This window comes from Toxotes jaculatrix, chromosome 13 (genome assembly GCF_017976425.1).
Source record: "Toxotes jaculatrix isolate fToxJac2 chromosome 13, fToxJac2.pri, whole genome shotgun sequence".
In the NCBI taxonomy this organism is placed as follows: Eukaryota; Metazoa; Chordata; class Actinopteri; family Toxotidae; genus Toxotes; species Toxotes jaculatrix.
Window position 1 is genome coordinate 1,511,506 of NC_054406.1, and position 14,682 is coordinate 1,526,187.

At 45.3% G+C, this 14,682-nt stretch overlaps 1 protein-coding gene across 1 annotated transcript in view; it reads left to right on the forward strand.

Annotated features, from left to right (window-relative positions):
- Nucleotides 1-14,237, forward strand: part of LOC121191766 (protein MTSS 1-like) — a 31,610-nt gene extending 17,373 nt beyond the window's left edge. Inside the window, exons 4-15 of the mRNA XM_041053146.1 lie at nt 1,183-1,267; nt 1,852-1,943; nt 2,622-2,696; nt 3,008-3,019; nt 5,840-5,997; nt 6,219-6,326; nt 6,946-7,043; nt 7,554-7,776; nt 8,732-8,980; nt 9,561-9,728; nt 9,976-10,132; nt 10,292-14,237. Of these exons, the coding sequence (XP_040909080.1) occupies nt 1,183-1,267; nt 1,852-1,943; nt 2,622-2,696; nt 3,008-3,019; nt 5,840-5,997; nt 6,219-6,326; nt 6,946-7,043; nt 7,554-7,776; nt 8,732-8,980; nt 9,561-9,728; nt 9,976-10,132; nt 10,292-10,947 (2,081 nt within the window). The 3' untranslated portion in view covers nt 10,948-14,237. The remainder of the gene's footprint in view (nt 1-1,182; nt 1,268-1,851; nt 1,944-2,621; nt 2,697-3,007; nt 3,020-5,839; nt 5,998-6,218; nt 6,327-6,945; nt 7,044-7,553; nt 7,777-8,731; nt 8,981-9,560; nt 9,729-9,975; nt 10,133-10,291) is intronic.
- The last annotated feature ends 445 nt before the right edge of the window (nt 14,238-14,682 follow it).

Below are 14,682 nucleotides of genomic sequence, written 5' to 3' on the forward strand. Positions count from 1 at the left end.
TTCACACCCACATTCACACCTGTGGGTAAAGTCACCGGTTCACCTGCACGTCTTTGGACTGTGGGATTTAATTGTGAAATCAGGATCGTTTTGCACTTGCAGGCAAGAAGAGTCCTGTGAGGTCGCTGCACCTTTTAAGGAGGCTGAAGAGGAGAAAGGAAGGAAAAGGGAGGGAAGCGGAGAAACGGGGTGTGACGAAGACGTGCACGAGAGGAGGAGAGAGATGAAGGAGAGGAAGGAAAGAGAACATATAGAATGAGAGAAGAGGGAAGAGCAGAGGAGAGAAAGAGGTGTCAGTGGTGCAATGCAGTGCTTGCTACCCCACCCCAGGCACACACGCACACACACACACACACACACACATTTGTAAACTCTACTTGTGAGGACTCTTCATAAATAACTGTGTATACATGTTTATTAATATAAAGATGATCATACGAAATCAAACGTGAGCTATAATAATGTTTTTTATTATGTGTTTCATGTGTTTATCATGGGTCCTCACATTAGCATGTGTGAGTGTTGTCGGAGCTCCGGGCTGACAGGCCAAGGTCTGGTGAACTCTTCCCCAGGTGGGAGTGCTCTGTCTGGGGGAGAGAGAGAACGACCATCTGGCCCCTTCGGGTGCGTGTGGAGCTCCTGCTGCACTGACAGTCAGCTCTCAGACAGGCTCGTCTCCACCCTGCTGCAGTGTCCTTGAGCAAGACAAACTCACTGAATCCTTCCAGATCCAGTGCTGATGTTCTGGAGACAGTCATGACCTGTGACCTTTGACTATTGACTCTGAAAATGGTCTGATTCTCTGGTCTTTGTCTTCAAACCTCCTGTCCTGTCTCAGATTGTGTTGATGAGGTTTGAACACAGCTCACGGTTCCTTTCACCAGTCTCTGATCGTGTTTCCATAGTTACACTGATTGTGGCTGGAGTGGAGAGAAAGGGTGAAACGTCACTTCCTAAATATCAGCTGCTTAGTAAACAATTTTTGAAATGACTAACGCTCATAAAGCCTCATCAGCCTGGATCTTATCAGCACTTTCTGTAGGTTCGTACTCAGATATTTGCCGTGTCCTGAAATTAGGGGCTGCAGCTAATGATTATTGTTTAAAGTTTATTTTTATGCAAAATATCTCAGTGCATACTGTGGAAAAACTTCTTTAACCAAATGTGTGTGTGTGTTTTCAGGGGGGACAAGGGACATCGGCTCAGCTCTCACCAGGATGTGCATGAGGCACCGCAGCATCGAGGCCAAACTCCGACAGTTCTCCATGTGAGTAGATCTGTGTGTGTGTGTGTGTGTGTGTTTGTGTGATGAACAGGTGTAGCATCTCCTCCCCAGCTCTCCATGGCAACCTGCTCCTCCTCCTGCTTCAGCTTTCCATCCTCCATCTTGTCTTTGAGTGCACAGTACATCTGACTCATTCCTAAAAATAAACATCCAGATCAGCTGTATTGTTGTTTATTTGTTGTCATTATGGGTCTAAAATCATTTTACTACATCATTTGAAAATCCATCTGGATCCATCCTCCTCTTCGTGGCCTCTTCATCTCCCTTCTCTCCTCCTGACCTTTCTCCTTCCTCCTCCTCTTCTTCGTCTTCCTTTGTCTGCATGAGTCCATTAACTCTCCTGGTGTGGACGGAGCGAGTGTCACAGCAGAAAACAGCTGATTGTGTTTTTGCAAAGTGAGAGCAGGAAGTTAAGGAACTATTTCAATCATTTCATTTTTCCACCACCTTCCTGCCACCTGTGCAGGTGAAGCTGCTCGTGCACACACACACACACCCACACACACACACACCCACACTCATACACACACAGCTCTAACTGTGTGTGTTTGTGTGTATGTTTCCAGGGTGTTTCTGGACTGTCTGATCAACCCTCTACAGGAGCAGATGGAGGAGTGGAAGAGAGTCGCCAACACTCTGGACAAAGACCACGCCAAAGGTACACACACACACACACACACACAAAGACATACGCTGGCCTCACTATATTCGTGAGGACACTCGTTGACATAGTACATTCCCTAACCTCTTACTGACCCAGGATCTGCTGTGTCCACTATTTTACACATACCTGCCGTCTCCCTACCTGCCGAGCTCACCGATCAGAAGCAGCATGCTGCTCGTGGACAGGTCAGGCTAACGCAATCAGTATCACCTGCTGCACCTGCCGCTTCATTTCTGAAATGGCTTCAGCTGGAGCAGAAGCGGAGTTACGCTGTTTAATCCCCAAGAAAATTTCAGGTCTGAGGCCGCAGATATGTGGTCAAGCAGAACGACCGAGCCGTATCTTAGTCTGACTGTGCATTTCCTAAATGACAACTTTGAGTTGAAGAGTCTCTGCCTGCAGACGGCAGACGGGACAGAATGTTGCCCTGGGACATTTCACTTTTTTAACTTAACACACTTAAGGATTTTTTTTGCACTACTTTAAGTTAATACAGTCAAAGATGCTCTTTTAGTTCTTCATTTGTAATCACTGCCATTGGTCAAGGACTTTATAGAATGTACCTGCTTCTTGTTAACAAATACATTTGAAATCAGTTCTTAACTCTTAACTAAAAATCACATTTAGATCTTTTCCTAAATTCATTCAGCCCTGCTGTGTTTGCCTCCACAGAGTATAAGAAGGCCCGTCAGGAGATCAAGAAGAGATCTTCAGACACTCTGAAGCTGCAGAAGAAAGCAAAGAAAGGTTTGACGTCTCTGGTCTCAGTTTGCTCACTTCTGAAAAACAATTATCAAGTGGTCTCATTTGGCTCTGGTTCCATAACATGACATGTCATAACGCTCTCTTTAGAGAGGGCTGGAAATATTTTACTGTGAGTTATAATTAAACAATTAGTGGTATTCAAATGATAATTAAATCTGTCGTGTTATTTAAAGGGTGTAGCTGAACGAGGAGATGTGAGGATTTAAAATTAACATCGTATTTCTTTTTCTTTTTTTGTTCCAACTTGCTGCCTCCCCTTCTTATGGTATCCCATCATGCTCTGCTCTGCCCAGCTGATGTATTTGGTAAGTTTACACTCATAACCACAGCCTCAGACAGCAGGGAGCAGGTTAGACCGAACGCTCATGCTGCCGCTCTGTGTCTGTGACAGTCAACAAACGCTGCAACGCTCTGTGTTTCTCTGAAAGCCTCAGTCTTCCATCACGCATCAGCTTTTTAAATTCATACCCAGCTCGTCGGTCAGCTGAAGTATGTTCCCACGTTGTTAAGATGTTTGTGTGACTCACACAACCCGAGAGCCTGAACACAACAAAGACCAGAACCACACGAAACAAGAGTCTTCAAAGACCAGGGTTTCCCGGCTTGTTGTGTAAAACACGACGCTGCAGTGTAACACAGTGTGACACAATCCAGCCACAACAAAGAGCCGGGTAACACACAATAACACAGCACGCCGACACGCCACACAACAATCTGACAGAACACTTTATATCGTAACACACAGCGTAACATGACCAGATAGAGATCATCAGTTTAACCTCAGAGCTGAAGGAAAGCTCAGGGTTTATTAAACTTCTGCTTTTCGCCCAGCAACCAGAAAATAACTGAACCTCACTGAAAAATCTAAATCTGCTTATTTTAAAACATGATACTCAACAAAAAAATATTTCTAACGCCGACCTGTGTCTCCAGCACATCTGTAAAAACTGCCACTGGAAAGTTCATTAGCAATAAAACATAAAATAATGTAGAACATTGTAGAACAGGGCTGCAGCTGAAGATTATTTCTACTGTTGATTCATCAGATCATACGTCAGTGTTGGTGCTTTGCTTTTCCCACTGAGCTGCAGAGAAGCACAAGTAAACACCAAAACAAGTCTTGTGCTTTCAGAACGAGTCGTTCCAGCTTGAATCATCGCACAGAAACCGGCCTTATTATGACTGGAAACACCAGCTTGTTGTTGCTGCTGACGAAGGAATCGGTGGCTTCCAGCTCTGAATGGAGCCTTCAAGACTGAACAAACGGGACCCAGGACTGACCCCAGAGGAACCTCATATGTGGTCGAGCCGCTTCGGTCCTCTGGCCCTCCGGGTCTGTTATTACTGCAGGAGAGGAAACTCCCTCTGCGCTGGTGTGAAGGTCACGAGGGAAGAAGAGAGGGAGTTTAAAAGAGGGAGGACGGGAGGAGGCAGCTGCACTGGAATGAAATGAATGAAAGGAGAGCGGGAGGGAGACGGAGTTAAAAAGACTGAGAAATGGAGGAGGAGCTGAGGATGAGTTTAATGAGAGTGATGGAGGGAAGAGTGGACAGAGACTCACTGTGTGTGATTAAAGATGGAGGGAGATCATCTGCATTCCTCCATATACTCAAACATACTCACTGTCGGCTTCCTGCTGTAATCTGAGCCTGTGAACGACAAAGTATTATTAATTCATTGATGAATCCTCAGATCCAAAATATTTTTTCCATATTTATATTAGATGCAATATATGAATATATTGCATCTAATATATATTTGTTTATACATATGATTTTTTGCTGAGGTTCGATAACATTTTATTAAATCCACACACAGCGAGTGAATTGGAATCAGATCCCATCGGTTCGTTTTCATCATTCACAGGGAACTTCATTTAAAAATGACTAAAACTCAGAGTGTCTCTAATCAGGTTTCGTTGGCCGAGGAGGCAGAAACCGTTTTGAGTGGCAGATTAATTAACGTTCACAGTCTTTACCCACAACCTGAAAATGAGATGAGCCGTGGAAGATACGAAATGATGATTAAAGATGTAAATGGCACAATGAAAAGGCTTCTTTTGATCAGACCTTATTTTTCACACCACGTGCTTCAAATACCGGGAGGCCTGATGCAGAATAGATAAACTTAACGAGAAGAAGTTTAATTATTGCTGCATGTATATGTGGTTTCACAGTAACTAGATTATTTCTGTGCACGTAAACGTGAGCAGTAAGGAAGAGGAGACTGAAGAGAAGTGAAACAGAAAGAAAACAAGAAGAAATGAAATGAAATCTGGAGTTGGACAGAAAAAAAGGAAGGAGACACAGAAAAGACAGAGACACAAACAGAGAATATGAGAGTGATCTCCTGCCCTCGGTATCATGATGCTTGAATTTTGTGGGAAACCAGAAATTACATTCCCGCCTCGTGAAGCAGCTCCCAGGCATCTCTTTCATGTCTTTATCGCTGAGCTCTCTCTCTCCATCTGTCAGCCCGACCGCTGAACCCGGGCCCTGGATCTCACTGGAGGAATGAAGACCTTTAATTGCATGTTTATGTCTGAAGGACAGAGGACGAGATGACATAACGATCGTCTTAAAGAGCGTATTGGCCGTCAGTAAAGAAACGATCAGTCCCTCACCTGTCCATGCTTCTCAGCTCCAAACCCACTGACTCCGACTGAAGAGCTTTGAAAACAGATCACAAATATTAAGTTTCCTTTTCAAAGAAGGTTCAGCTGAGCAGCTGGACACTGTGGTTTTTAGTAAACAGGGAAAATACATTTGTTGGGGACTCAGTGTTTCACAAGCTCAGCTATGTGAATAGAAGTATTTCAGATAACCTCTAATAATGTGTGTTGTGCTTTAATGGGGTGCCAGCGGTTGTTTGTTTCCAGTCCTGACCCATCACTGTTTCTGCAGAGAAAACTCTTTAACTGTTTAATGTGGGTTGGTGTGGGTTTGTGGGAGGCTCTCACTGTTGTTCTGTTGTTACTACACTTCTGTTTGAACAAATGATTTCACAGACGGTTAATGCTCTGTCTGAGCTCTGAAGCTGCAGGTCTGCAGACATTTTCTTTCAAGCTTTCTCACACACTATCCGCGTGCGTGTGTGTCCGTGCGTGTGTGTGTGTGCGCGCGCAGGCCGCGGGGACCTCCAGCCGCAGCTGGACAGCGCCATGCAGGACGTCAGTGATAAGTACCTGCTGCTGGAGGAGACGGAGAAGCAGGCGGTGAGGAAGGCTCTGGTGGAGGAGAGGAGTCGCTTCTGCTGCTTCGTCTCCATGCTGAGGCCTGTTGTGGTCAGTGATTTATCCTACAGCCGTCACACGAACGGACTGCGACTGTTAAAAGTAACACCATTAAATGATCCTCTCAGAAAAGACAGAGCCCCCTGCTGGCCCGAAAAGTGGCTGCATTAAAGTTTGTGGTTTCCATGTTAATGAAGTTCAGCAGCTGCGCTCAGGTTGAAAATCTCGCATCACTGTGTAAATGTGTCGGTGTCTGTCTGTGTGTGTGTCAGGAGGAGGAGATGTCCATGCTGGGGGAGATCACGCACCTGCAGACCCTGACAGACGACCTGAAGGCGCTAACTATGGACCCACACAAGCTGCCCGCCTCCAGCGAGCAGGTACACCTGTCCAGACACAGGCACACCTGTCCGGACACAGGCCCGCGTTAACATGTTCCCGTTTCTATCAGATCAAAGTTCGTTCGCCCACAAACTTTCAGATGAATCCGTGCGCGCGCTTGTTCCTGCGCCACTTTCCTGGATCCATCCCACCTGATTTGGAATTGAGCGCAGTTGCACGCGCCTTGTCTCCTCCCATTAATAACTATGCAAATGAGTATAAATACGTGACGCGCGTTTACCTTTAGTCCAAATAACAACGGCAAACACACCAGAAGCCAGAAATATTTGAGTTGGTGTTCTTTCCTCTGGCGTAAGTAGTAAAACGCTGCTAGCCACCGTGTAGGAAAGTTTATATATCCGGGTCTCATCCGGATTAGGCCGGCCCATACGGTGGGACGGCGCGTGTACATCACAACGTGTGCGTGGAACATGGCGCACTCACCGTTAGTACATGAAGCCCCGGAACACTTTCTGTAGGAGGCTTCCTGATCAAATACCTGATTTCCCAGAGTTCATAGCAGGTGATAAGTTACAGACAGTGATATCCTGTTTTATTTCTATAAAAGTCATTAAATGCACATTTTGTAAAGACTTCTTTATGATTCTCTCTCTCCAGGTGATCGTAGACCTGAAGGGCTCAGACTGCACCTGGTCCTACCAGACTCCGCCCTCATCGCCAAGCACCACCGTATCCAGGAAGTCCAGCATGTGCAGGTTGGTTACCATGGCAGCAGAAGACTGCCCCATGATCCCTACAAAACCCCATAACAAACGCATACAGCTCACCTTTTATCCTGCCGGTGCTCTAATGCCTCCCTGTGGTTCAGAGCTGGAACTGCAGCTGTAAAAGAGACAAATCAGTGATTATTGGTTTGTTGAAGAGGAGATCGTTTGATTTTAGTGTCTTGAATGTGTTGTGAGAGATCACAGTCAGGAAGCTATACCTGTACCGCCCCCCCCCCCCCCCGATTCCAGTTTTTTTGCTAAGCTAAACTAAACTAACCAACGGCTGGGTGTAGCCCTAACAGAGACATGAGAGTGGTAACAATCTTATCAACCTCTCAGCATGAAAGCAAATAAGCAGATTTCCCAAAATGTTGAACTAGTCCTTTAATGTAGCCTGTAAAGCTGTGCAGCGCCTCAGGTTTAAACAGGTGTCGCACTTCTCCAGGTGAGAAACGTCCCTCGATCTAACACCTCCTCCGTCTCCTCTCGGTCCCACAGCAGTCTGAACAGTGTGAACAGCAGCGACTCTCGCTCCAGCGGCTCACACTGCCACTCCCCCACCTCCCATTTCCGTTACCGCGCCTCCTCCTCCTCCTCCTCGGTGCTCCCCCAGCAGACGCCTGCACGCCTCTCTTCAGTCTCCTCCCACGACTCGGGCTTCATCTCCCAGGATGCCTTTCAGTCCAAATCCCCTTCGCCCATGCCTCCGGAAACGTCACAGGTAAGGAGCATGTGCAGAGAAAACAATGAATTTGTTATTGGGAAATCAGAGATCGGAAATTAGCCACGCACAGGTGAGATGCTCCTGCAGGTGGATATTCAGGAGCTCTCTGTGCTCTCTCTGTGCTGCTGCAGCCTCCCATGTGGCTTTAACTTGTCCTCAAACAGAACTCCATCTCACTTTCAGTTTGAAAATATGAATAATCTTAATTCATGAAGCAGCTTTCATAAACAAAACGTTGCTTAAAGTGAAACCAACACCACAATAAATGTATTTCACCTGCTGAACCTGCCTCTGCTTCATTTCACTCTTCCTCTTCGTGCTGCAACAGCTGCTTCTTTTGTTGTTTGTGGTTCACGCTTCTTCTCTGTGATTCTCCAGCTGTTCTGCACCGATTTACACCGACTTTATCTTTTTATCACTAACCTGTTAAACTTCTTCTGCTTTTTTTCTGTCTGTTTCTCTGGTTTTGTTTTGAGCTGTTTCCTTGGCTTCTGTCTGTACATCCTGCAATCTGCTGTGTGTGTGTGTGTGTGTGTGTGCGTGTGTGTGTGTGCGTGTGTGTGTGTGCGTGTGTGTGTTTGTGTGTGTGTGCATGGCCCTGCTGCAGTCCGGTCTCTCTCCTTTACCCTCCCAGTCTGTCAATGAGGAGCCTTCCTCACCCTCCTCTTCCTCACCTTCACTCGCTGAGCCCCTCTCTGCGATACAACAGGTGAACATATTCATGTGTAAACACACACACACACACACAAAGTGTGAGGCTTTTTGGTCAATCAATCCACTGTCACACATTGAACTTGTTTGAAGGTACAACATGGAGCTGCTGTAAGACATACATGCTCGTGAGAAATGTAGCTGTTTACTCCTGTTTATTATTTTTCCACATCCTCAACAGTCATAACCATCATCTTTAATTTTGGAATTTTCTGCCTCTCCTTCATCCACTCACCTTCAGTTGTCGAATGGTTTTGACCATCACGCTGCCCTCTGTCTGCACGGAGCGATACTGCAGGCCCAGGACACCCACCTCCACCCTCCATACTTCACCTACTCCTCCTCCACCACCTCTCCCATCTCCTCGCCCTCCTATTCGTCTGTTTCTCCCACGTGGCCTTGGTCTCGCTCAGGCCAATCAGGAGAGTTCCCGCCGCTCAGCCCCTCGGGGCTCGGAATGATCCCGTCATCCAGAATCCCATCCTGGAAGGTTTGATCCTCATTCTCCCCGATGTCCTCCTCCTTTTCCTCCGATTTTATTGTTCATCTTTGTCTCCTGTCTTTTGATTCAGCTTTGTTTCTTCTGTCCTTTCATCTTCTTTTGTCTTTCTTTCCTATTTAACTTTTTTTTCTTTGCTCAGTTTGAAAGCAAACGCCACAGGGAGAAGCTTTGTCTGCTTTTTTGTTTCCACATCAGCCAGTTTCATAACAACAGCACTAACAGCACTGTGGACACGCCGCCTTGCTTCTCCCTCACCCAGCTCTCACCATAATAACATGGGTCTAATTTTTCTAATTTAATTTTGTAATGTTGTGATCACTTTAAAAAAAAAAAATCAGGTTTTACAGAAAATTAAGTGAATCCTGGTTTTGTTACACTCCAAAATATTTGCTGGCTTCAGCTTCAAAATGCAATCGTATACTTATATTTGATCCTTTTTTTTTTTTTTTTTTTTTATAAAAAAAATATACTTCTGTTAAACTGACTTCCAGCAGCTGAAAAAGCCGGAATGATTGGGTTGAAGGTGGGATGCATCTGAGAAAAGTTCTGCTCATGTCTCTCTGTGCAGGACTGGGCCAAACCAGGCCCATATGACCAGCCCATGGTCAACACCATGAAGAGGAGCAAGGAGAGGAGGGAGACTACAGATCCCAGCAGCCACCAGAGCGCTGACGTCACTACACCAGGGGAGGAGCCACAAGGGGTTAAAGGAGGTCACTCTGTGACATCACCCAAGGTCAGACGGAGTTTTAAAAGAAACCGATTTTGTGTTTGGTTAATTTCAGCGAACACTGATCGATTAAAAGCCAAAGTCTTGCAAACACAGGTCATATGATGCACTGGCAGCGGTTTAATTTCACAGAGCTTCGGCCATATGTTAATTCTGACAGAGATTCAAAGTGTAGTGACGTCTTAGTGCACTGTCAACCAACCAAATAACACACATGAATACTGTCTCTCCATCTGTGTGTTGACTGTGGCAGGAGGACAGGGAGGCCCATGAGGAGCTGGCCAGAGCTCTGGCCCGAGGCCTCCAGCTGGACATCCACGGCTCCAGCAGGGACTCGCTGCAGGGCTCCAGCGGCTACAGCAGCCAGACCAACACTCCCTGTTGCTCAGAGGACACCATCCCCTCACAAGGTAAACACACATGCTTTGTGAGGACACTGGTTGACATAATGCATTCCCTAACCTGAACCCTCAAACCAAGTCTTAACCCTCAAAACAATCCTCACTTGAAAGTTGCTGTACCAACTGTACGAAGAGTAGTGAGATCGAATTGTTTTCCGTTCCCCACAGTATCCGACTGTGACTACTACACTGTGGGAGCGGATCAGGAAGGCGAGCCACAGCAGTCGTCAGACTTCGATAAATCCTCCACCATCCCCAGAAACAGTGACATCAGTCAGTCCTACCGCCGCATGTTTCAGTCCAAACGCCCTGCTTCCACCGCTGGCCTGCCCTCAAACCCCTCTGCTGTAATCACCCCTGGAGTTGCCACCATCCGACGGACGCCGTCCTCCAAACCTAATCTGCGGCGGCCCTCCGGAGGCCTCAACCTAGGCCCCATCCCCATCAAGCCCCCCATGATACCAGTCAAGACCCCCACCGTGCCTGAGCATCCTGGTTTCCTCAGCAGAGCAGTGTCAGAGGATGGAAACAGACCACACACCCCGCTAAGTCCCCCGACCACGCCTCTGTCACCAGGCAGCAGCGGCCCACTGTCACCAAAGACCAGCCCCTGTGACACCCACCACCTGTGCGAGGGGTCAGATCCTCCAACCCCACCACCGCAGCCCGGTGGGCGGGTGTCAGAATGGGAGCGTCGGCCTCTCCCAGAGCTCCTGGAGGAGACAGAATATGGCGAGGTGGAGGACTTTCTGGTGGCTATCCGACGAGGCGTCAAGCTCAAGAAGACGACGACCAATGACAGATCGGCGCCAAGTATTCACTGAGAGGCGAAAGGTTGGTTTGACTTGAGCCATTTTGCATCCCTGGCTGAATTTCAGTATGCGTACTGTTGAAGGGGCACAAAATGGTTACTGCTCAGTAAATGCAAATGAGAAATATGACATCAAATGAATGCCAAGAAAAACAGGAAGTTGCCCAGAGACTCTGATCAGGAATCGGTTTGGAAATGTCCCCAAAAAACAGGTGGGGGTAGAAAAACTGCCCCCTCACTGTTTGGCCAAAGAGAAATTATTAATAATTAAAGGCTGGATATTTCATTTTGGAACAAACGAAGCTGCCTGTAGGACGTGATGTAGCTCACAGTTTGAAAATGTCTCCTCTGAGCTGGTATAAAGTAAAGGGAGACCATCAAAAGTCCCAACTGGAAAGTCAGTTTGCTGAGGCCAAGAACGTCTCCACATGGCCACATTTTGTTTCTTGGGAAACCAACTGAAGCACTTCTCCCTTTAAAAAGAAAACCTGCAGCCTCTTGCAAGTTAGAAACTGCCAAATTGCACTTGACTAATTCCAGTTAAGTTCCCTGCTGAGTTCACAGCTGGAAACACTGACGCTGATCCGAGATCATTTCCTCAGGGCAACTTCAGTATATGAGAGAAAAGGTGTGAAAGGTCATCGAACACGAGCGAGATGTACACACGGTCGTTCTTGTAGCAGAACTGAAAGAAATGAGCCTAAACGTTAATGTGTGTGGTGATGGGAGGAAGTGAGGACAGATGAAGTAGAGAAAAATTCTCAAAGAGCCGGAAGGAGTGATGGAGTATTTTCAAAAGATCAAATCATTATTTGTACATATTTATATTTTGATGTGTTTGTATGTTTTGTTTGTCATACGGTCCCTTTACATCCCCATAGTCTCCCATTTTCCACTAAAGGTGCCAAAAGCCTGTGTGCTGAACATAAATATTCTCTATGTAAGTGAAATGACGCTGGATTTGTTTCTGTAAAAACACAGATACAGTGTTGGATAGAAAAGAAAAGTCGTGCTTCTACGGAACTGAAAGAGTATTTGTATATGTAGGGTAGAATAAAGAAGAGTGGCATGCAACCATTACTCCCACATACAGTGGCCTGACCTGCATGTTCCTAAAGTCTGACCCAGTATAAACAATTATTGTGGCTCTTTGAATTAGATTCAGTTAAACGGATAATATCCCAGCAGTGGCTGTTAGCAGTGACCACAGTGGATAAGTCTGCTGTTAGCTGTTCAAACCAACGTCCTGTCTTTGATTCTTTACGCTGAAAGTCAAAGACACTGTAGGGACTGTTTGGTAGTGGGTCAGTATTTATCAGGCTTTAATTCATAATCATAATTATTATTACAGCAACTATTGTCTGTGAAGCACTTTTAAAGTTTTAAAAAATGACAAAACTCAGCCAATAATCGCTTTTCCAACTGCTGTTCAGTACAGTTACACTCAGCCATCATCAGTGTGTTTGTTCACGCTTCTTCTTCTCACACGTCGCGAACCTTCCAGCTATGTAGCAGCTGTACACCGTGTGTTAGCAGACACTTACAGTCCATGTTGGTAATAGAAGTTGTTACTACTCAGCTGTAGTAATTGGCGTGATGTGGATTAGTGTGTGGGCCTGTTGTAGTGAAGGCTGTGCTCTGATGAGGCTGATACAGTAGATCTCAGACCCAGAACACAAGCAGCAGGTTCCGCTGTGGACTAAGACTCATGTGTAACTGCAGCTAACATATAAACCTGTAATAGCTTGTGATTATTAAATGTCAAATAGCCCCGATGAGTTAAAAGTCTAACTTGTGTTAGCGGGTGATTAGCATAAGAAGCTGAACTATACAAAATCCCCCCGCTGCTACTTAGATACTGTTAACAGAGTCACCGCAAGTCAAATTATTTATTTATTCATTTAAAGATTATTTTATTTTCAGTTTTCCACGTTCTTAAATCTCCAAACTGTACTGTTGAGCATATAAAACCTATTAACAAATGTATTTAATATGCATGTTGTCTTTTTTTTAAGTTAAAGATTTAATAGACAGCGTTTTTCTACTGGAACTATTGTTTTTTTTCCTGTTGTTCTGCCTCTTAATGCATCTTAGACACCGCCCATCGTCTGGTCCGCTTCCCTCCCGGGATCATCGGTGTTTCATGTTTGATGTGACAGCGGTTCGATACCCAGTGTGCCGACTGAAACCCGTCTGTCCCACATCTGTTTGCGCTCCGTTCATGTTCCGGCGCAGGTTAACGAATGCCGTCGTGTAGCTGATGCGATAAAAAGCGTGTGAAGCTGAATGTTGGCGCCTGTGAGGACTCTGTGATCTGAATGTCGCTGACACACACTGAGCGTTAGAGATGTGCTTATTAGGATTTGTGTTAGCAGAGGATCCTCGAAATCATTTACCCCATCAGTTAGAATATTTTTTTACAGTACATCTCGACCACAAACCGCTGGTCCAGTCGTCAGTGTGTTCCTAATATTTAGCCTTTAATTTGAGAAGAGTTGCCAGGTTTCTTACAGTATTTGCTAAATGATGCTCTGGGTATGATTTTTTTTTTTTTTTTTTTTTTGTGTGTGTGTGTGTATGATGTTCTTACTTCAGGTGCTCTCTTCTTCTTTAATGGTTTCCCTCGAACATTTCCTAGATAAATTTAACCAGTTTGGGTGAAACTGACACTTGATGCATCCACTTCTTCTCATTTTAAAACTTTTACAGCAGATTTTAAAACTAAAACAGCAGCTGCTAACATCAGTGACGGAACCGAAAATCTTGCTGATGTGCTGTAAAAATACGAGCCCATTAATCGGAGCCTTGTTCCTGATTTCTGGGATCATTTTTAGCTAAAACGTTTGTTTTACGTCATTTTAATCGTAACAGCACGTGGATGTAAAAGTTTTTTAGTTGTCAACTCAGACAAAATGAAATTTTCCCGCCACACATCATAACCATCACAGGTAAGAGGAAGGCAGGTGTTTCAACGGATTTCAGCCATATTTGTTTTTACATTTCTAATATTTGTTGCCAACAAAATACCAGAAAGCTGCTTAATCCATTAACAGGTTTTCTAACATTTTTAAACAGTTAAGAGGGAAACTTTAAGGTAATTTCATTCCCCAGCAGGTATCAGATTTATCTGTTGCTGTGACACAGTCCTGTCTGTGGTGATGGAAGTAACGCCAACCTGTTCGTTTTTGTTTTGAATTCCTGGGCCGACCTGTTGCTTTACCTCTGGCTCTTGTACGTTATGTTTTCATGTTTAATGTTCAGTTCCTGAATACTAACTGTCGCCTATTTTCTATGTATAACAGCTGTTTTGGCTAAATAATAAAATCGTAGCATACAATGTGCATCTGATGACTAAGGAAACTTGTGCTTTGCTCTTTATTTTTCCACTGATCTGAATATTAAAGTTGAACTTAGTTACATTTAATCTCATGAGACTGAAGCAGGAAACATTCTGTCTCTGAGCTCAGAGCAGGATTAAACTTACTTTTAACTTAACTCACTTTTCAGTGCAAGAAATTTGAATGAACCTGAACAAGCTTCTGCCACAAACCAGTGAGAAGAGCACAGAGAAACTTTGGCCACGAGAGTCTGAAGGATCCCATCATTCAAAGTAAGAAAACTGAAGGATGTTTGTGACTTTGAGATAAAATCTGACCTTGGAGCTGCTCAGAGCAGCCTCAGCCTTCCTCAGACTGGATCGACTGGAGTTTCACTGCCTCAGCTCCCAGTGGCGAGTGAGGGGACCCTG